We start from the raw sequence: 21,505 nt of genomic DNA, 5'->3' as shown, positions 1-21,505 counted from the left end.
AATGTGTTCCATTGTGTGAGAGTGTGTGTGTGTGTGTGTGTGTGTCTGTGCGCCCTGGAATAAAGTTGTTACTTGGGAGTTATCTGCCCTTGGAAGTTTGAGAGAATTTTTCTGTAGAACATTTCAGGCTTAGAGCATTTAGGGAGGTCATACATGAATTACTTTTTAAGTTTCTGTTGTGTGTAGTGGTCTGGTTTATGGAAAAGTCCCTTCTTATGCAGATTTTAAATGTATTAGCATGAAGTTGTATATAATAATCTCTCATAATTTTTATCTCCTTTTTGGATTTTCCTTTTGATTGTTATAATACATTCTTTATATTTTTCCTTTTTCTCTCTCTTTTTAAGTTGATTAAATTGGTGAAAAGTTATTGCTTGTCTCCATGCTCCACCCTAAAAAAATCAAATACAGTTCCTCGATTTCCTTACCTTTTCCATTGCTATTTTTCTAGTTTCCCCCTGCTTTTATTGTTCTCTTCTGTGTTCTCCTGAGTGGTTCTTCTATTTTCTTTTTCTCTTTTTTTTTTTTTTTTTGTAGCTTTTTGGGTTGAAAGTTTAGTTCATTAGTTTTTTTCTGGTTCAGATAAGGAAAGCATTTGAAAGAGTTTTGGTGATGGCCAGGCACAGTGGCTCACGCCTGTAATCCCAGCACTTTGGGAGGCCGAGGTGGGTGGTTCACCTGAAGTCAGGAATTCAAGACCAGCCTGGCCAACATGGTGAAACCCCGTCTCTATTAAAAATACAAAAATTAGCTGGGCATGGTGGCAGGCACTTGTAACCTCCGCTACTCTGGAGGCTGAGGCGTGAGAATCACTTGAACCTGGGAGGTAGAGTTTGCAGTGATCTGAGATCGTGCCACTGTACTTCAGCCTGGGTGACAAAGCAAGACTCTGTCTTGAAAAAAAAAAGGTTTGGCCGGGCGCAGTGGCTCAACCCTGTAATCCCAGCACTTTGGGAGGCCAAGACGGGCGGATCACAAGGTCAGGAGATCGAGACCATCCTGGCTAACCCGGTGAAACCCCGTCTCTACTAAAAAATACAAAAAACTAGCCAGGTGAGGTGGTGGGCACCTGTAGTCCCAGCTACTCAGGAGGCTGAGGCAGAAGAATGGTGTGAACCCGGGAGGCGGAGCTTGCAGTGAGCTGAGATCCGGCCACTGCACTCCAGCCTGGGCGACAGAGCGAGACTCCGTCTCAAAAAAAAAAAAAAAAAGTTTGATTACACCTCACACCTTGTGACTGATACTTTTATCATTATAGCCCCATTTATCTTTCATGATAGTTTTTGTGTTAAAGTCAATTCTGTGTTATAAGTATTACCACACTAGCTTTCAAATGGTTGCTGTTGACATGATATATATTTTTACATTCTTTTACTTTCAACCCGTTCATAGTTTTGAATCTAAAATGTGCCATATATAACATATAGTTGGATCTTGTTTTTTATCCAGTCTCATAATCTCTGCCTTTGACTAGAGACTTTACATTAATGTTAATATTGATACAGTGGGTTTACCATTTTACTTTTCATTTTCTATGAGTCTGCTGTCTTTTTTCCCTCTGTTTCTCCTGCTGTACTAATTTCTTCTGCATTAAGTGAATATTTCCGAGCATAACATTTTAATGCTTTCAATAATTATTTTCAGTATACATTTGTAGTTATTTTCTTAGTGGTTATTCTAGGACTTATCACATACTTATCAAAATCAACTTCAGATTTATATGAACTTAATCCCAGTGAAATGTACAAATCTTACTTCTGGATAGGTCTGTTATCTTCTCCCTGTTTGTGCTAAGATCACGTATTTTTGTACACATAGAACATCTGTATATGTTACAAACCCAATAATACATTGCTACATATATTACTTTATATAATTTTACATCTACTAAAGAAGTTGAGAAAAGAAAGGAGAACAAGTCCCTATGTACAGAGTTTATGTTATCTGACTCACAAGTCCTGCTCCTCTTCAGCTGGTCCTATGGATTTGAACTGCTATCTGGTGTCATTACCTTACTCCATTTAAGTTTTATTCTCACCTACTTCCTTTCTGCTTTTATTGTCCAATATATTACATTTCTATTTGTTACCCCACAATTATACTATTATATATATAATCATTTTATACAATTGCTTTTTAAATCAGTTAAGAGAAGAAAGCAAATAAAATATGCATTGATACTGTTTTTATAATTACCTAATTACCTTTACAGTGCTCCTTGCTTTTTCCTGTGGATTCTGACTACTGTCTGTAGTCACTTGCTTTTAGCTTGAAGAACTTCTTTTAGTATTTCCTATAAGGTGGGTCTGCTAACAACAGATTATCTCAGTTTTTGTTTATCTGGCAATATCCTTATTTGCCTCTACTTTTTGAAACACAGTATTGCTAGACGTAAGATTCTGGGTTGACAGTCTTGTTCTTTATTTGCACTTGTTCTGCTTGCACTTTGAATATAGTCATGCACTGTCTTTTCCATCTGTCACACTGGGGTAGAGTCTTCCGTGCTGTCTGGGTGGAGGAAGGGGCCGCAGCATCTTAGCCATAGTCACCAAGAACTTAGCTTCTGCAACTGAGAGTTGGCGGAGATGAGAGGCCTTGGTGGCCTGCACCCACTGGTAGATGCCAGCTTCCTTTGCTGGGAGCTGAGAGGGAAAGGAGCGCTGCCTTCCTGGCCACACTTGCTTGGAGTGGAGCTTTCCTCAAGGGGAGGGAGCAGACTGTGCCTTCAGTGTTGCAGACTTTCCCTGCCCTTACTGAGAGTCAGATTTTCTTGGAGAATGTTTTTCCATTTGTTGTATACCCTTAGAAAAATTTCCAGGGAGTTTAAGTGGTTGTTTTTAGATCATCTTCACCAGGATAGTGGTTTCCCTGGGGAATTGACCGCAGGGCTCCTCAAGCTGGCCTTCTGGAAATGCACTCCTGCCTCATGCCTTTTGAGCAGGTTGTGTTCATGTTTTTATTATTGTTAAATATCATATAGTTGTAGTTTTGGTCTTCTCTCTAACACAGTAAGTAAAAAGAGATTTTAAAATAATTGCCAAGTTGTTTTTTGTCTAAAATTTAAATTCTGTTCTTATATTTCTACTTGTATTATGTCATGATCAGAGACTATGGCCTGTATGTGAGTTTGCCAGGGCTGCTGTAAAGCACTGCAAATCGAGTGGCATAAACCACTGCAAGGCAGCGCCTCACAGCTCTGGAGGCTACGAGTCTGGATGGAAGGTGTTAGCAGGGTCATGCTCCATCTAAAAGGTTCTAGGTTCTAGAAGAGTTCTTCTTTGCCTCCTCCTAGCTTGTAGAAGCATCATCCCAATCTGTGTTTTCATCTTGACATGGCATTTCCCTGAAGGTGTGGTGTCTGTGCCCAAATCTCCCATTTTTATAAGAACACCAGTCATTTTGGATCAGGGCCCACCCCAGTGACGTCATCTTAACTAATTTTACCTGTACTGACTTCATCCCCAAATAAGGCCACATTGTGAGGTACTGGGGGTTAGGATGGTAACTTATGAATTTCTAGTGAGTGGTTGGGGGAGGCACAGTCCAACACATCGCAGCTTGTAAAAATCCTGTTTTCTAAAATGGAGAATTTCTGTGGTCTGACATATGATACCTTTTTGGAAATATTTCTTAAATAGCCTAAGAAAGTGTTATTATTTTCATTACTATTATTATTATTACTAGTAAATAGACTTTATTTTAGAGCAGTTTTAGGTTGATAGCAAAATTGAGCAGAAAGTACAGAGTCCCTATATATCACCTACCCCAACACAGACACAGCCCCCACTACTAATATCCAGCATCAGAGGGGTATGTTTGTAACAATCAATGACCTACATTGACACCTCATTATCCCCCAAAGTCCCTAGTTTAGGGGTTACTCTTGGGTTGTACATTCTATGGGTTTTGACAACTGTGTAATGCCTTGCCTCTACCATTAGAGTATAACACAGAGTAGTTTCACTGCCCTAAGAATATTCTGTGCTATATCTTTTATGTCTTCCTCTCTCTAATCCCAGGCAACCACTGATCTTTTTCTTGTCTCCACCGTTATGCCTTTTCCAGAATGTCATGTAATTGCAATCATATGCAGGCTTTTCATTTGGCTTCTTTCACTTACTGATATGCATTTGAGGTTCTTCCATGACTTCTTGTGACGTAATAGCTCATTTCTTTTTAGCACTGAATAATATCCCTTGTCTGATTCACATCAGTTATTTATCCATCTACTTTCTGAAGGACATCTTGGTTGCTTCCAAGCTTTGGCAATTCTGAATAAAGCTGCTGTAAACATGCGTTTGCAGGTTTTGGTGTGGACATAAGTTTTCAGCTTCTTTGGGTAAATACCAAGGAGCACAGTTGCTGAATCATATAGTGAGAGTGCATTTGGTTTTGAAACTGACTGCCAAACTGTCTTCCCAAGTGGCTGTGCCATTTTGCATTCCCACAGCAATGACTGAGAGTTCCTGTTGCTCCACATCCATGCCAGCATCTGGCGTCATCAGTGTTCTGGATTCTGGTTGTTTAGTAGCTGTGCAGTGGTATCTCATTGCTGTTTTAGTTTTTCATTCTCTAATGACAAATGACATTGAGCACTGTTTCATGTGCTTACTTGCCATCTGTCTATCTTCTTTGGTGATGTGTTTATTTCTGTCTTTTGCCCAGTTTTTAGTGGTTGTTTTCTTATTGTTGAGTTTTGAGAGTTCTTTGTATATTTTAGACATCAGTTCTTTATCAGATATATATTTTGCAAATATTTTCTCCCCAAAACAGTGATTTAATGGGGAGTGGTGGAATGGAGTTAGTATCAAAACCACTGGTAGAGCTTTAACTGTATATAGAGGGAGGATACAAGGGTCTTATTCCAAACCTGCCAAACTGGAACCTTCACAGGTATGCCTGGGCATGTGAATTTTACAAGCCTGGAGGCAGGGGAGTGGTGGAAGATGAAGGGGCTGGATAGGTGCAGGAGCTCTGGACAGAGTGAGACATGGGATGGGGAAGGGAGGTGTCAAGAATGACTCTTGGGTTCTTGGCTTGAACCAGCTGGCTGCAAGGAGAAGTTGTTTACTGAAATGGAGAACCCTGGAGGAAGAGCAGGTCTAGGGGAATGATTAAGAGTTCAGTTTCAAATCTGTTGAATTTGAGAAGCCAGAAGACATCCAAGTGCAGATGCCAAGCAGGCAGAGGAGTGACCAGTGGATCTGGATCCCAGATGAGCTTGACTGGAGAGGCCGATTTCAGGGGGTGACGTACCTGAGATGGCCCTTGGAAGCCTGTGAGATCAGCTGAGCACACAGTGTAAACCGAGGAGAGAAGAGGGCCTGGGACGGAGCCAGAGGTGCTGGATATTTTAAGGTTAGGTGAGCAAAGGAGATGGAAAAAGAGCCGTCAGAGAAGTAAGAGGCGAATTAGGAGGGTGCAGAGTCAGAAGCCAAAACAAGAGAGTGGCTTAAGTGGGGAGCTACGCTGAGTCTGGGAGGAAGCAGCGTCAGGCAGCCCACTCTGAAGTCTCACTGAGATGGAGACCTGAGGGATAGAAAGGACTTAGCCAGGTTGGGGACAGGATTTGTGCTGGGCGTGGCTCAGAGTGGGGGCTGGGGGCATGGGACAGGGCAGGAATCACGGCATTTCCTGGGCGGAACGGCAGGTGGCAAGGCTTCTGTGGCTGGCTCACCGGAGGGCGGGTGTTTTAGAGTCTGTGATGCTCAGGATGCCACACCCCTCAGGGACCTGGTCAGGCATGCTTGGGTCTCTGTTTGAGCCCCTACAAGAGCTGAAGGCTTGGTGCCCTCACCTTGGGGTCTGCGTGACGGTGGAAAACCATGTGGGGAGTGAGTTGGTTTGCTTGGGCTACCGTGTCAAAGCCCCGCAGACCAGGGCTTCAGAAACAGATGGTTATCATCTCTCAGTTCTGGAGGCTGGAAGTCCAAGATCAGAGTGTCAGCAGCGTCAGCTTCTCCTGCAGCCTCTCTCCTGGGCTTGCAGACGGCTCTCCACTCCCTGTGTCCTCACATGGTCGTTGCCCAAATCCCCTCTTCTTAGAAGGACACCAGTCAGATTGGATTAGAGTCCATGCCAATGACCTCATTTTACCTTAATCACCTACGTAAAGGTCATGTCTCCAAACACAGCCCCATTCAGAGGTACACGGGGTGAGAGTTTCAGCATTTGAATTTTAGGGGACACAGTTCAGCCCCTAATAGGGAGTGAAGCTCCACGAGCCCCAGGCACCATGGGGATCAAGCATGCGGGGAGCATTTTGAGGGCTCCAGACTCCCAGTGGACCTGTGCAGGCCTGGAGGTGGGCTCCTGCCTCCCCAGCACCAGGGGGACTGCCCTGATTCCCCCCTCCCTCCCACCCACAGGCTCCCTGGTTGGCCAGAGACTTTCAGACCATCCCGACGTGAGGAAAATTGGGTTCACAGGCTCCACAGAGGTGGGCAAGCACATCATGAAAAGGTGCGTGGCTGGGGGTGGGGCAGAGGAGGGGCTGCTGCAGGCTGCGCCTGGGACATGGCAGTGCTGTCCCAGGAGTTGTGTCCTGCTTCTCAAGCTCCAGGGCGCAGCCACTTCCGCGGCCCTGCTGGGCTCTATGCAAACGCTGAAGAGGCATCTGCCTTTCTGACAAAGCCCTGGGAGGCCTGGACAGAGACCTGCGGAGCACTGTCAGACCAGCAAGGGACTGGATTGAGAGGTGCTGAGAGTGTAAAACACGTATGGATTTCAAGAACTGAGCACCCACAAAAAACTGAAATAGCTCATTAATAGGATGTTTTTTGTTTGTTTGTTTTCTGAGACAGGTCTTGCTCTGTCACCCATGGTGGAGTGCAGTGGCACCATCATAGCTCGCTGCAGCCTTGACTTCCTGGGCTCAAGTGATACTCACACCTCAGCCTCCCAAGCAGCTGGGACTACAGGCACGCACCACCAAGTCCAGCTAATTTTTCATGTTTTTCATCGAGACAAGGTCTCACTGTGTTGCCCAGACTGGTCTCAAACTCCTGGGCTCAAGCAATCCACCTGAGAAATGATAATATTCTTGATTAATTGGGTTAAATAAAATATAATAAAATATATTATTTTATTATTATATATTAATATAAAAGAAACCTGTTTCTTTTCAGGCTTTTTTTTTTTTTTTTTTCAATGGAGTTTCACTGTGTCACCAAGGCTGGAGTGCAGTGTCGTGATTACGGCTCACTGCAGCCTCTGCCTCCCTGGCTCATGCAATCCTCCTGCCTTAGCCTCACGAGTAGATAGGACTATAGACAAGTGCCACCACACCTGGATACGTTTTTTTATTTTTTTGTAGAGCTGGGGTTTTGCTATATTGCCCAGCCTAGTCTCAAGCTCCTTTAATGTGGCTACCATCAAAAAAAGTCCCATCGTCTATTTGGCTAGTGTTTGAAGCTTTCATTCTATTTCTATGAACAGAAGTGATCTAGGTCAATTCATGTCTTCATTCTTGGACTTTGGCTTCAAACTGACTGGTGTCATCTTCCAGGCTCTGTCACTAAACCACAGTATGACCTGGGTCACACCCATGCCTTGGGTCCCCCACCAGTTCCATTACAGCAGTTTGACAGTGCAGGAGTTCTCGTCTCCATCACCGACAAGCTGGGAGAGACAGCCAGGGCCAGACCACAGGGTAGCAGCTGGAGCCCTGACTGACACTGGAGCCTGCCCCAGCCCTGACACTGAACTTTTGGTGGTGGGTTTTGGCACCTGCACTTTGAGTGATGTGGGTAGGGGAATGGGGTAACTGCAAGTAGTCACAGCAGGTTTGCCTCTCCTGATTCAAAAGCTAGCTGGTCTCTTCCTCTGAGGTGTATAGGTTGTAGTCACATCTGAGCACAGGTGAGTCAAGTCCACGGTGAGGGCTCAGGAAATGTCAGCTCTGAGCACTCCAGAGCTGGACAGAGGGTTTGGGTGGCAAGATATGTTGATTTGCCTCACCATGGTAACCATTGTACCATTGATATGTAGTTCATGACATCATGCTGTAGCCGAGCGTGTGGTGGAACATGCCTATAGTCCCAGCTACTCGGGAGGCTGAGGTGGAAGGAGCCTGGGACGCGGAAGCTGTAATGAGGCGAGATCATGCACTGCACTCCAGCCTGGGCAACAAAGAGAGCCTGGCTCAAAAAAAAAAAAAAAAAAAAAAAATTAATTAATTAAATAGAACAGAACAAAAAAACAAAACTACCTCAATTTGAGCATTTTATATAGAAAAATAAATACTAGGCTGGACGTGGTGGCTCACGCTGGAATCCCAGCACTTTGGGAGGCTGAGGCCAGCGGATCACTTGAGGCCAGGAGTTTGAGACCACCCTGGCCAACATGGTGAAACCCCATCTCTACAAAACAAACATACAAACAAACAAAAAATAGCCAGGTGTGGTGGCACATGCCCCTATATTCCCGGCTACTCGAGAGGCTGAGGTAGGAGAATCACTTGAACCCGGAAGGCGGAGGTTACAGTAAGCCGAGATCACACCACTGCCCTCCAGCCTGGGCAACAGAGTGTGACTCTATCTCAAAGTGGGGGGCGGGGAAGTTGGGTGCAGTGGCTCACGCCTGTAATCCCAACATTTTGGGAGGCCGAGGCGGGCAGATCACCTGAGGTCAGGAGTTCAAGACCAGCCTAATCAACATGGTGAAACCCCATCTCTACTAAAAATACAAAAATCAGCTGGGTGTGGTGGCACGTGCCTGTAATCCCAGCTACTCAGGAGGCCTAGGTAGAATAATCGCTTGAACCCGGGAGGCGGAGGTTGCAGTGAGATGAGACCATGCCTTTGCACCCTAGCTGGGGCGACAAGAGTGAGACTCCATCTAAAAATAAAAAAAAATAAAACAGTAAAAAACTAAAAAAGCCATCATGCTATGAACCTCAAATACACACAGTAAAATTTATTTCAAAAAAAAAAAAAAAAAAAAAAAAAGCAAAAGCAGACCTTTGGACAGCTTCCTGCCCCAGCATCCCTGGTTCTGCTGCTTTCTTCTTCCCAGGCAGCCATGTCACCCAGACCTGCAGCTGAGATGGGGGCCATCTCCCTGGGTTGCTCCTGCAGAGGAGGCCTCTCCTCCCCAGTGGAGTCTCCTACCTGCCGGCTGTTAACTGAGTGTCCAGCTGAGGACAGCATCCCTGCAGTGCATTTCTTGCCCACTGATGTGATGTGTTCATGACTCCCAGCCTCTCTCTGTTTGCTCTGCTGCTAATACAGGGAGGTGCCACAGCCTCTGGGCCCCTGCAGCTGTACCAGCTGATGGTGCTGTTTTGTATTCCTTAATTTGTGCAGCACCAGCTGCGTACAGGCACTGTGTTTGGCACTGGGGCTGTAGTATGACCCAGACAGATGCGTGCCTGCCCTGGCCAGGCTCATGCTCTGCAGATGGGGTCAGTGGTCAACATGCAATAGAGCAAAGGGCAGCAGATGGGGTGCGCGGGCAGGCTGTGGTTTTATACAGGTCGATCAGGGAGGCACCCCAGAGAAGGGAACACAGGCCTACAGGAAACAAGGTGTGGAGCGTGCAGCAGGAAGGGCAGTCCAGGGGGCAGCGGGGCACAGGCCCGGTATATACGGGCCAGGAAAGAAAGGAAGGTGGCTGTGTGAAGCCACAAGGGGCGGGGGGAGTGGGGAGGTACTGGCTGGGTCTTGCTTCTTGCAACAAAGCATGCTTTGAGCCTGCCCAGGTCCCTGCCACCTGGGGGCCCAATGCCCCTACCTGCTCTGGAGGGACCGGCCCCACCAGCCCTCTGTTCCTTGCAGCTGTGCCATAAGTAACGTGAAGAAGGTGTCCCTGGAACTGGGCGGGAAGTCACCCCTCATCATCTTTGCTGACTGTGACCTCAACAAGGCTGTGCAGATGGTGAGGGCCGGGCCTGGAGGGGTAGGGACAGCAAGTGGGGACAGGGACCGTGGAGCCCAGGAGGCTCTGTCTCTCATTCCACAGCCACACTCACACGTGTAGCCCTGGTGGAGTCCATGCTGTCACCACAAGCATAGCACGGCAGGCAGCAGGCTTAGTGAAGAAAGACGTATGCCCTCCAAACATACTCCCCAAGAAGTTTCATAACTGCCAGGATAGCTGAGATCAACTGCCTATAACATATGTGTATGTGTGTATTACATATCAATATGAAATCAGGAAACACACGCCACAGCTCCATCTGTTCTGAAATAAGCATGGCACCCTTTTCTGTCTGATGAGAGGGCAAATCCGATGTGTTGATCTGCTTCACTATGGTAACCATTTTACCATCTATATGTAGTCCATAACTTCATGCTGTAAACCTCAAATATACACAATAAAATGTGTATTTTTAAAATAAAAGAGCAAAGCAGAACTCTGAGCACTTGGGCCCAGCCCTGCTGACAGTGACGCTCTCTGCCGGTGGCCGTGGGTGCACGTGCCTGGCTCCACCACTGACCTGCGGGGCAGTCTTGAGCAAGTTACCTAACCTCTCTGGCGTCTGTGCTCCCACCTGTGGATAGGGACCATGGTGATACCCACCACCTGGGTGGCCGCAGAATGAATATGTCTGAAGGGCTTAGATTAGTGGCAAGTGCCACATAAGACACATGTGTTGGTCCTTGTTCTTACCGTTAGTATTGTTATTGCCTTGGTCGTGTCCTCACTCCTGTGGGAGCAAACCAGTAAGGCCACATTCTGCCAGGTCCCCAAATATGCCCCCGGCCCTAAGTTCTACTGTGCCGTGGAGGACGGCCTGACACCCTAGCATGGGTGTGAAAGGGAGTCCAACCTTATTTGGTAGAGAACCTGAGGGAGGCAAGGGCCTTATTCACGGGCCCAGGTGAACCCATCAGCCCTGGGATCTAGCCAGGCTTGACCATGGCTCTCCGTCCTCCCCTGGGTCTCCCACAGCAGGCGAGTTTGAAAAAGCAGGCTGTCTGCGGCCTCTAAGGGCCTTTGTTGTGAACTCCTGCTGGAAGTTCCCTGGGCCAGGGCTGCCCCACCCCTCACCCACCCACGTCAGGGCTGCCTGCCTGTGTCTCACCCTGTGCCCTGTCACCTGCCACCTGCTCCGTGCTTACACGGCTGGCATCTCTCCTGTCAGCTCTGAGAATGTAGAGTCTGAAACAGGAGTCGGCACCTCCTGCACCACCCCAGCGAGCCCACCCAGGGTGCAGGAGGGTCTCAGGCAGGCCAAGGCTCACTCCCACTGGGTCCCCATGCTCTGCAGTGTGGATGGCAGACTTGTCCTCCAGTGGTGGGGGTTGGGGCGTGGTGTCTCTCTGTCGCTGCATGGGCCTCAGCGTCTTCACTTCCCACACCGTTACCTGTCACCTCTCCTCTTGAGGTGACTGAGGATTGAGTGCGGCCCACAGGAGGAGGTCAGGACACACGGGTGCCTCCCTTCCCAATGAGAAAGGGCAGCTGGGCCCTGGCAGAGCGGGGGGCTGGTGTCCCAGGAGGAGCAGTGACCTGGTGTTCTTCTCCATTCTCTGAAGGGGATGAGCTCTGTTTTCTTCAACAAAGGAGAGAACTGCATTGCAGCAGGCCGGCTGTTTGTGGAGGACTCCATTCATGATGAGTTTGTGCGGAGGGTGGTAAGTCCTACCCCAGGGTCTGTGGGCTGCTGGTTCACCGGGACAGCAGCCTGGCTGGAGGGGGTTGGAGGAGGGGAGACAGGGCAGGGGTCAAGTGAGGCTGGGCTCCTCCTAGAGGACACTGCCCACGGGGGTCAGGGAACTCACAGCGGGAACTATGCTGAGTCTTCACTGGATTTTATTATTTCGCCAAGAAATAGCAGACCTGTAGCTCAAATTGACATCACCAAAAAGGGCCCGTCTTGGGTTGGCTGCCTAGAAGTGGAGCCTGGGGCAAGAATTCAGTGCATGTGGTTTACTCAGAGTGGACTCTTAGGTGAAGCCTGGAAGGAGAAGGGACCAGGGGAGGACCAGACAGAATGGAACAAGGGTCTGGTCTCAGGTCAGCCTGGGTCTGACCATGGACAGGGGCCCTGGAGCACAAATCCCCCTACATAGGCATGCCCCTGGGGCTGAGTGGCCAGGCTGTGGGCCCCTGTGGCAGGTAGGCTTGGCTGTGGGCCGCCAGTAGGGGACAGCAGCTCCCGTCGGGTTCCGCAGCCACCTTGCATGGCCTCGGGGATCTGGTGGGCATCGGATAGTGTCTTCCACCAGATTTATCCACCCACTCAGCCACACCCGGAAGAGCAGGCTTGATGCTGGCCTCGGACGGATGGGTGGTCCTGAGTCCCCTTGGGAGGTTTGTAATGCCTGGCTTCTCGGTTCCTCAGCGGGTTGGCGTCATTCTCTCCAAGCAGCTCAGATATGGTGGGGAGTATGGGGCTGTCGGCACCAGCATTACCTTCTCACCACTTGAAGCAGGACATGACTCCTTCCTCACCACCTCTGTTGGAAAACACTGTGGGGTTGTCATGAGCCAGGCCCCAGCCATCCTTCATCCAGGCCATGATACCAGGGGTGGAGCAAGCTGAGGTTGGCTTAGCTTCTGCAAAGGGCCCCCCCAACTCCACCCCCAGGTTGCGGAGAGCAGCGTCTGATCCCAGCAGGTAGCGGCAGGGATGCGGGAGAGACAACCAGCAACCTCCACACATGGTTTCAGACAGATGGTGCCTGAGAAGCCAGGGGAAAAGAGGGCCCGTGAGAGGAGGGGTGAGGGAGGGGTCCCTCGAGGAGAGCTGGCGCTGGACCCAGGGTGGTGGCTCAGAGTCTGGAAGGAGTGGGAAAAGGAAGGACTTTCTGGGAGGGGCTGGAAAAGCTTTTGCCCTAAAACAACCCTCAACACAGAGTGGTTGGAAATGGCAGCCCTGCCCACAGCTCATGATTCTGTGGGCAGCAGTGGCAGTCTAGGCTGGGGTTCACTGGGGCTCACCTGGGTTTGTCAGAGCTTGCCCAAGCATCTGCAGTGAGGCTCAGGGGCAGCAGGCAGCTTCGTGGGACAGCTGTCCTTGCCCTAGGGGCCTATATTCTGCAGCATGTGCTGGGGCATGTTCATGTGAACAGTGGCAGGACTCCTGAGAGTGACAGCACAAGTTGAGAGGCTTCTTGAAATGCACGAAACATTGCTTCCATGCATTGTGCTGCCGAAGCAAGTCACAGGCTGGCCCAGATTTAAGGGGTGAGGAAACGGACTCTACCACGTGATGGGAGGCACAAGGTCATCTTCCGTAGTTAGGGAGCTGGCCTGCCTGGCCAAGCGAGGCCCATTGCTGTGATGGGCCCGGCACAGGAATAGCAGGACCAGGATACAGACTACTAGTAAAGTGGCAGTCATGGGGGGAGTGTGGCTGCGGGGACATAGAGCTGTGCACACAAGGTCCTGTCTGGGGGTCTTAAGGGAGTCATGAGACTTCCACAGTCGGGTGACTGCAAGGGCCATTGTCCCAGGGATAATTCTCAGGACAGTCACAATCCCAAATAAAGGAAGTGAGGCCAGTGTTCAGGAGGCTCAGTAGGCTACTTGTCCTTTGTATCCAAGAGAGATTGGGGCACGGTTTGGGTCTCCAGGACAGGAGCAGAGAATGAGGAACAAAAGCAACCGGGCTTGGCTACAGGGTGGCGATAGGACAGTCAGAGGCACTCAGTGGGCCTTGGTGGGAAGGGCAGAGGGGTGTCCCGAGTGCTCGAGTCACACCTGTGTCTGATTAGGGCTGACTGAGGGTGCAGAGTTTGCAAGATGTGAGATGCCCTGGCCTTGGAGGAGGAGGGTCAGCAGACTAGAGCCTTGGGCCCCTCCCCTCCACTCAATTTCTTTCCCACTTTAGCGCCGGGACTATTGCAGCAGGGCTGGTGTATCCCACCCACCCCACATCCTGGAGTCCCCCAAACAGTTCTTTCAGCTTCTTGATCCATGAGGCTGGTGCAGGACCAGAATCAGATACATGTTGTACTTAGCCCCATCTCCTCAACTAGTCAAATACGCCAGCCTCTCTCCTCCTCACCCACCCTCCTGTGCACCTCCATTCCCAGTCCATCTATTGCTGGGCTCCTGTCTCCTTGGAGACTTCTGTCCCTCTGCACATAGGAGCCATTTGGGATTTCAGACTGGAAGGTGGATTTAGAGTCAGAATTCGGAAAGCCCTGAGGCTAGAATAGAGTGTGAACTTTCCTCAGGGGTCAGCCGTGAGAGCTGAGTCAGGTGAGGATCACTGTCAGAAACTGCGGCAGAACAAGCCACGCCTGACTTGGAGGACTTTCTGCAGGTACAGGAGGTGCGGAAGATGAAGGTGGGCAACCCACTGGACAGGGACACCGACCACGGGCCACAGAATCACCATGCCCACCTGATGAAGCTGATGGAGTACTGCCAGCGCGGCGTGAAGGAAGGGGCCACACTGGTCTGCGGTGGGAATCAAATCCCTCGGCCAGGTGAGTCAGAGTGTGCCAGGCCCGTTTGGGTCAATTGAGGCAGCAGGCCCCATGGCCTCTGGTTCCCTGTCCAGCTGAACTGGAGACAGCTGAAGGCCAGGTACCTGCACAGTCAGGCTGCAGCCCCATCTGGGACCTGGGATGGACTGGACCTTGGCTATTTGGGCACCAGCCAGACCTTGGAATGGGACGAGCATTATTCAGTGCTGGTTTAGTCAGTATTGAACTGGACTCTGACTTGCCCTTACTGTCACCACAGCCTTGAGAGTCTCTCCCCGATAGATTTCATGAGACTAGATTTTATGATTTTCCTTCTACTTCACTGGCTGTTAACCTCTCAGCCATTGCTCCACCTGTCCCCTCAATGCAGGTGCATCCCTGCCTATCCTTAGCTTGGAGCACCTCTCATGGGGGACAGTTTGCCTGCAGGATCTCTCCCCTGCTCAGACCCTACCAGATACAGGCCTCCAGGCTCCACCCCACCCAGAGCTCCTCACCGCATAGCCAGCGACACTGGACACTTCCACCTGGATGTTCCCCAGGCCCTTCAAACTCAATGGTCACTGCAATGTCCCAGCCAGAGTTGAGCCCAGACACACACACACCTGCTGCTCCAGGACCCTCTGTCTGATCGAGTCATCCAGGCCAGAAGTGCAGCAGCCACAGGGATGGGCTGTTGATGCTACTGCCGAGGGACAGGTGCCATGACTATCTTCCTCACCCCTGGCTCCTTTGTGCCTAGACTGGGCCTTGCACAGAGTAGGTGCTCAGTTAATCTGATGGCATGAAGGAGGAAAGGGAAGAAGGAATCCCTGACTCTTCTCCTTCTGTGACCCCCATTTAAATTATTTGCCTGATTCTGTAAAATCTGAGAATTGTCCCACTCTGGACTTCCTCTGCCTCCCTGACCCTTGTGCGGGCTCCCTGCATCTTGCCTTGCTCGGTGTCACAGCAGCCTCCCAAGTGGCCTTGTGAGCCTGCTGATCCTTTACTCACACAGTTGCCAGGGTCTGGTGACCTCTCCTCCGTTAAGACCTCGTAGCAGTAACCCACCCTCCTGCAGTGCAAGTTCAGACTCCTTGACCTGACAGCCAGAGTCCTTCATGATCTAGGCCTGACTTGCCCTTGACCTGTACTGCAGCCGCATTTCATTCTCTCCAGAGGTTTCTCGTGCTTTCCTGGGCTCCATGCATTTGCTGCTGCTCGACTTAGCGGAGGCTTTTGAGTGTCCCCACCTGGAAAGCTCCTGCTTCTTTAGCTCACAGGACATCCAAACCCAGGCATGCCCATGTCACAGGGTGCCGGGCACCACACACCTCAACAGAGCTCTCGTGACCACTGCACTGCTGCTGTCACTGTCCACTTACCCTCTTCCCACTCCTGCTGGACTGCGAGTTCCATGAGGCAGGTGGGGTGGGAGGAGCATCACCAGGGCCCTTGCAGGGCAAGGATGGCCGGGTTCAGGGTTGGTGGGATGGAGGCCCTGTGCCAGGAGCAGGGCTAGGGAGCCAGCAAGGGGTAGAGCGGCACCAGGGAACCAGGAATAGTGGAGAGTCATCACCCCGCCCTGGAGGGGGTATGAGAAGGAGTAGAATTCCTACAGCCCAGTGAGGGGCAGAGCACGGGATGGGGCTGCTTTCTGGTGGCCCAAGGACCAGGAGACCAGCTCTCAGGGTCTAGAGGGGATAGGGGAGAGTACAAGGTAGATGGGGAGGGGACGACAGAGGGGTGGTCAACACGGCTCACATGCCCCGGCAGAAGTGCTGCAAGACTGTGGAGTAAACACAGGCCACATAAACCACTGTATGTGTACATGAGTCACATTTTCACAATTGTAATCAGTGTTAAAATGTCATTTATAAATGTATGAAAAATATTGAATATTTTATTAGTTAAATAACTTTGTAACATTTTTTGAAATTTTCTATTTCTCTAAAATCTACAGTGAGAAAATTCCCGGTCTCTTGATTATTCGTAAGTCAGGCGGGATTGAATTTCAGTGAGGTCAGGCGGGATTGACCTCAGTGCAGCAGGTCTCAGGGCTCTGTCTCTAGAGAAAAGCGAGAGGAAAGCATTTCAGTTGTCAGAAGTGCGTCTGACCTGGCAACCAGGGCCTGTAGGGGTTACATCCAGGGTTGGGATTAGGTGGTCCCTTCTTGACTGGAGAGCATGAAGTTGGGCCTTGATAGGGACCCCAGGACGGCAGAGGGTGGGAGTCCCAGGAGGTCCAGTGTCCAGAGCTCCTCCCCTCTCACCTCCTTCTACTCCATGGGTTGTAGCCACCAGGGTCAGTGGCAGAGCTGCCTGGGAGGTTTCACCTGCCAAACAATCTAGGAGGTTGTAGATTAGCTGTCACCAGAAAAGCTCCAGTCTTTGCTTTGGCCATGGGTTCTGGCACTAGGGTTGGACTTGGGATCAGGTCTCAGCTCTGTCACCTGCCAACCTGCCGCCCCATTTCCCTCAACAGCACTCCTTTAGAAGCATGGTGAGACCCACATCAAAGAACATGCCAGGTGGGAGAGCCACCTGCAGCATGGCGACACCCAAGTGCCACGACCTGGCGCTTATGTCGGGTCATCCGCAGGTGGCTGGTGTGGCCCAGGCCCTGCTGACGGGGAGGCTGGACCATCGGGCACTGTGTCTCCCATGTACAGCGGGTCTCCATCTCTCTTGCAGGGTTCTTCTTTGAGCCAACTGTTTTCACAGATGTGGAAGACCACATGTTCATAGCCAAGGAGGAGTCCTTTGGACCTGTCATGATCATCTCTCGGTTTGCTGATGGGTAGGGAATCCTGCTGATGTCTCAAGGGCCCTGACTCTCTCCCACATGTTACTGGGGTCTTCGTGTGGGCTTTGGGAGGTAGTCTATGGGCGGTGAGGAGGAGAACTCAGGCAGGGTGCAAGCCATTGACATCCCGCCTGGGCGGCCTGCTGAGTCTCCACACCCCTGAGAAGAGACCTGGGGCTTTGAGTCCCCCTGTGAGCAAAGACAGTTCCCTTCCCTGTCCTTGTCCCTTGCCACGTGCTCCAGCATGTTTCTTGCAGCCCACTGGGCTCTGTTCTAAGGTCTGTTACCGTGCACTAAACCACCCCCCACACTGAGTGGCTTGGAATAATCAGAGATTTATTTCACTCATGGTCCAAGTTCAATGAGGCGAACCCATCTCTGCTCCATGCGGTATCTGGCCTCAGCTGGGGCGACAGAGTGGCTATCCTCATGCTGCTAGGGGTCTCCCAGGAGGCTTCCTCCGCGTGGCAGCCTCGGGGTTGCCAAGGCACCTGGTTCCCCCTCGGAGGCCAGGTGAAAGCCAAAAGGCTCTTTATAATCTGGCTCTTTAGAATCCCAGAGCATCCCTTCCACCACAGCCTATTGATCAAGCAAGTCACCCAGGCCAGCCTGGGCTGGAAGGGGAAACTGTACTCCACTCACAGTGGGGCCACGGAGGCCCATGCTGTCACTTCTCAGGCTTACCCCTTGTCTCCATAGCACCTTGAAGCAAACTGCAAAATCGTGCCTCATCCTCACATTTTACTATCCAACTATCAAAAAAACCCAGAAATTATCGTCATATGTCAATGGCATTAGAATAAGAGACTTCACTGCCACCTAGCCAACAAATATGGTTGTAGTAAGTCTCCAGATCACTGATGTCTGGTGAATGCCCAACCTGCCAAAGGCACATGTGGGTCGTTCTGCATGTGAGGACCCAGTGGCTCCTCTCTGGGCCCCTGCTCCCAGTCTGTGGAATAAAAGGCTCACCCCCTGATCCAGGAGCCCCTGTGGTGGCTGCCTGCACATGGGCCCCGGCCCTTCCTCCTCACTCACAGCCCAGCCCAACCCCATCCTGTGCCGGTGCCGCAGCCCGGCACATTTTCTCCTCGGAAGGTCTTATGCAGCTGGGGTGTGGAGCAGGCCAAGCTCTCACCTGCACCTCCCTCAGGGAGTTCTTCCTGGACTTTCCCTCCAGGGACGTGGACGCTGTGCTGTCTCGGGCCAATGCCACGGAATTTGGTCTGGCTTCTGGTGTCTTCACCAGGGACATCAACAAGGCCCTGTATGTCAGTGACAAGCTCCAGGCAGGCACTGTGTTTGTCAACACGTACAACAAGACCGATGTGGCTGCTCCCTTCGGAGGATTCAAACAGTCTGGATTTGGCAAAGATCTAGGTAACCTACTCCTGCCTATGGGGTTGCTTTCATTTATTCATTCAGCAAACATCCGTTCAAAACCACTTAGTTCCAGGTCCTATCCCAGATGCAGGGATGTAGCCTTGAACATGATGGCTGTCAGGGCTCACTTCTTACTGGGAGGGAACATGTGACGAGTCCATGAGCAAGATGCTTGCAGAGGGGGGGTGGTGCTGGGAAGAAGGCAAGAAGAGTGGCCTGGGGGAGACACTCCGGCCAGGAGGCAGTGGGGGCCTCTCTGGTGTGGTGGCACCTGTGCTACCCAGACCTGCATGGCAGGGAGGAGTTGGCCGTGAAGACCCAGGGGCCCATGCTTCTAGCTGAGGGTTCAGCAGGTCCTTGGGGGAACCAGTTTTGGTTGTGGAGTTGCAGAGAGGCCAGAGTGGTGGGAGTGGGCCAAGGGGGAGCAGGAGGGAGAAGAGAAGGCCTGAGAGGCAGGTAGGGGCCAGATAGAAGGCCCATGGGCCATGGTCAGGGGCTCAGGTTGCGTCCTTAGTGTAAAGAGGAGCCATGAGACCGAATGTACCCCCCAGGTGAACACCATGGGTGTTGCGAGTCTCCCAGTACAGATGAAGTCGCTGAGGCGGCAGCAGGCAGGGTCCCCCAGTACACAGCGCAGGCCCCCCAGTGCTCCGTCCGCTCGGTGGCGTGGAGTTCTGCTCCAGCCCTCTCCCCCTGGGCTGCTCCAAGCCTTGGGCCTCATCCTGCTCTCTCAGCAGTGGGGACTAGACAGGTCTTATGGGCAAGCTTGGCAGGGGTGGCTGGCAAGGTCCGGGGGAGCCGTATGCTGTCTCAGAGTTCCCGCCTGTCTTTCCAGGCTCCTGTTCCAGCCCAGAGACCACAGGGAAGGTCATGCTGAGGCTAGGGGTCAAAGGGTGGTCACTGTTTCCAGTTTTCTCTCCTCCCCCTGCCCCCATCCTTCAAGCCCTGCAGAAGCCCCCAGGGGTGCCTGTGAGAGGGGCCCATGTGTGCCCACAGGGCTGGACTCACATGCACGTATAGGCTGGCCACTCCTGCTTCCTGTGTCCCTGTCTGCCTCCTCTTCCTGCCTTCTCCCAGGCCACCTTCCTGGTGTCCACCATGGGAATCCATGAGGCCCATGGCCACCCAGGGAAGGCTATGGCTGCCAAGTCCCCAGGACGTGATCTGAGCCCCTTATGAATCCTCCCCGAGTTCCCCCAGCTCCCTCCCAACCCTGGTCCCCATGTCCCGCTGAGAGGACCAGCACCCTCCTGGGACAGGCCCACAAACCAAGCCTTCCAAGAGCCCGCCTGGGCAGGCCCAGGACCTCAGAGGGACAGGGCAGTGGCATTTGGGGCAGTGCCACTCCTGGGGCCAGCCAGAGCTGCTGAGGAGCTGTCAGACAGCCCCAGGCTTCACACTTGTCATGGGGTTGAGACGCACCAGCCACATAGCACTGCCAACGTCTGGGGCCTCAGGGCCCTGCGAGGCATCTCCTTTTCCCAGCCACAGCTTGATGCAGACATAGGTGGGCGCAGCCATGGGAGAAGAGATGGACCAGTGAGTCCGGGCGGTAACACCAAGTCCTCCACCCACTTCCGCCTGAAGGGGCTTCCCGCTGTCCAGACAAGGCGGTGGGAGCCGGGGAAGATTCTTAAACGGCTGCCTCAGATTGGCTTTGTATTCTGGGAGTCCTGGCCCACTATCCACTGTCAGGGATAACCTGGTAAGATTCATGACCTCGCTGGGCCTCGACTTCACACCTGGAAGTGGGATGAGCCAGAGCTGCCCCCACACGGTTGCTGAGGAATAAGACACTTGCAGCCCTCAGCAGTGGTTCCTGCCTGTGGTGGCAGCTGCTGTGACCTTTGTGGTGTCTTACAGGAGAGGCGGCTCTGAACGAGTACCTGCGGGTCAAGACGGTGACCTTCGAATACTGAAGAAAGGTCTTTGTGAGAAGAAAGTCCCTGCCCCTGCCTGGCGGCTGGGGCCCCCTCCCTCTTGAGCCTGGGTGCACAGCACCTCCCACCTGGGGGGCTAGTGGAAGCCTTCCTGCCTGCACCCCATGTCTGCATCTCGGACACCCTCTGTCCAGTCAGAAGCAGCCTTGGCTGGGTGAGGTGTGCCCCTCCCAGGGAGAATAAAGCTTCTGAAGAGAGACCATCCACACCTCCGTGTCTCTCTGCTCCACCCGTGGGTATTCCTGGGTGGGCCTGGAATTTGCGGTCACCTGGGCATGACGGTGCTGTTTGGCCTGGGAGAGCCAGACACCTGGAGAGAGGCAGGAGGAAATGGGTGTGGGCCATCTCAGGCCCCAAAGAGCAGAAGCTGTGAGTCGGGGTGCAGGAGGTTTGAGGGTAACCCCTAGGAAACTGGTGGGAAGATGGGGATTGAGCTGGGCGAGCCCTGGACTGGGAGGCAGCTCAAACTCCCTCAGCAGATGGGGGCCGGGCCCTCGCCCCTGCTCTGTCAGCGTGGCTGTGCTCTCAGCTGGTAGCCAGCCCGAGGGCCTGCAGTAGAGGGCCGGGCCCAGCTGGGAATGCCAGGCAGAGCTCCTGTCTTCCATCCAACACAGTGTCTCCTGTGTACCTTTATGGCTTCTTCTTGGCCCAGGGACCTGCCCTATAGCTCTTTCCCGTGACCTCTCCCTGTGGGAGCTTGCGGCCCTCCTCTCTGCACCCTCATCCTATAGGCACCAAACACTGCAACCTGACCTACCTGCTGTCACCTCAGTTTCCCCACATGGAGCTCTCTTCCTGGCATCTCATCTCCCCACCCACCTGGCTCTGTCCCTCTGGGTCCCACAGGCCCACTGCAGGCCCCTCTGTCCCTCCCCACAGGCCCAGGCCATGCTGAGAGCTCTAGGCCCAGCCTCTGCATGTCTGGGAACAACTTCAGGCCTCTCCGTGCAGCATGCTGCCTTTCAGAGGCCTGTGAGTTCCCCGTCTCCTCAGGGATTCCCCGCCCTGCT

At 52.0% G+C, this 21,505-nt stretch overlaps 1 protein-coding gene across 1 annotated transcript in view; it reads left to right on the top strand.

Moving 5' to 3' along the window:
* The window catches only part of ALDH1L1 (aldehyde dehydrogenase 1 family member L1), an 81,204-nt gene extending 60,659 nt beyond the window's left edge, over positions 1-20,545 (top strand). Inside the window, exons 17-23 of the mRNA XM_023215303.2 lie at positions 6,369-6,462; positions 9,777-9,876; positions 11,481-11,579; positions 14,219-14,384; positions 17,061-17,166; positions 18,353-18,552; positions 20,419-20,545. Of these exons, the coding sequence (XP_023071071.2) occupies positions 6,369-6,462; positions 9,777-9,876; positions 11,481-11,579; positions 14,219-14,384; positions 17,061-17,166; positions 18,353-18,552; positions 20,419-20,474 (821 nt within the window). The 3' untranslated portion in view covers positions 20,475-20,545. The remainder of the gene's footprint in view (positions 1-6,368; positions 6,463-9,776; positions 9,877-11,480; positions 11,580-14,218; positions 14,385-17,060; positions 17,167-18,352; positions 18,553-20,418) is intronic.
* The last annotated feature ends 960 nt before the right edge of the window (positions 20,546-21,505 follow it).

Source organism: Piliocolobus tephrosceles, chromosome 2, assembly GCF_002776525.5.
Source record: "Piliocolobus tephrosceles isolate RC106 chromosome 2, ASM277652v3, whole genome shotgun sequence".
Taxonomy (NCBI): domain Eukaryota; kingdom Metazoa; phylum Chordata; class Mammalia; order Primates; family Cercopithecidae; genus Piliocolobus; species Piliocolobus tephrosceles.
This window is presented reverse-complemented; position numbering and strand designations above follow the sequence as displayed.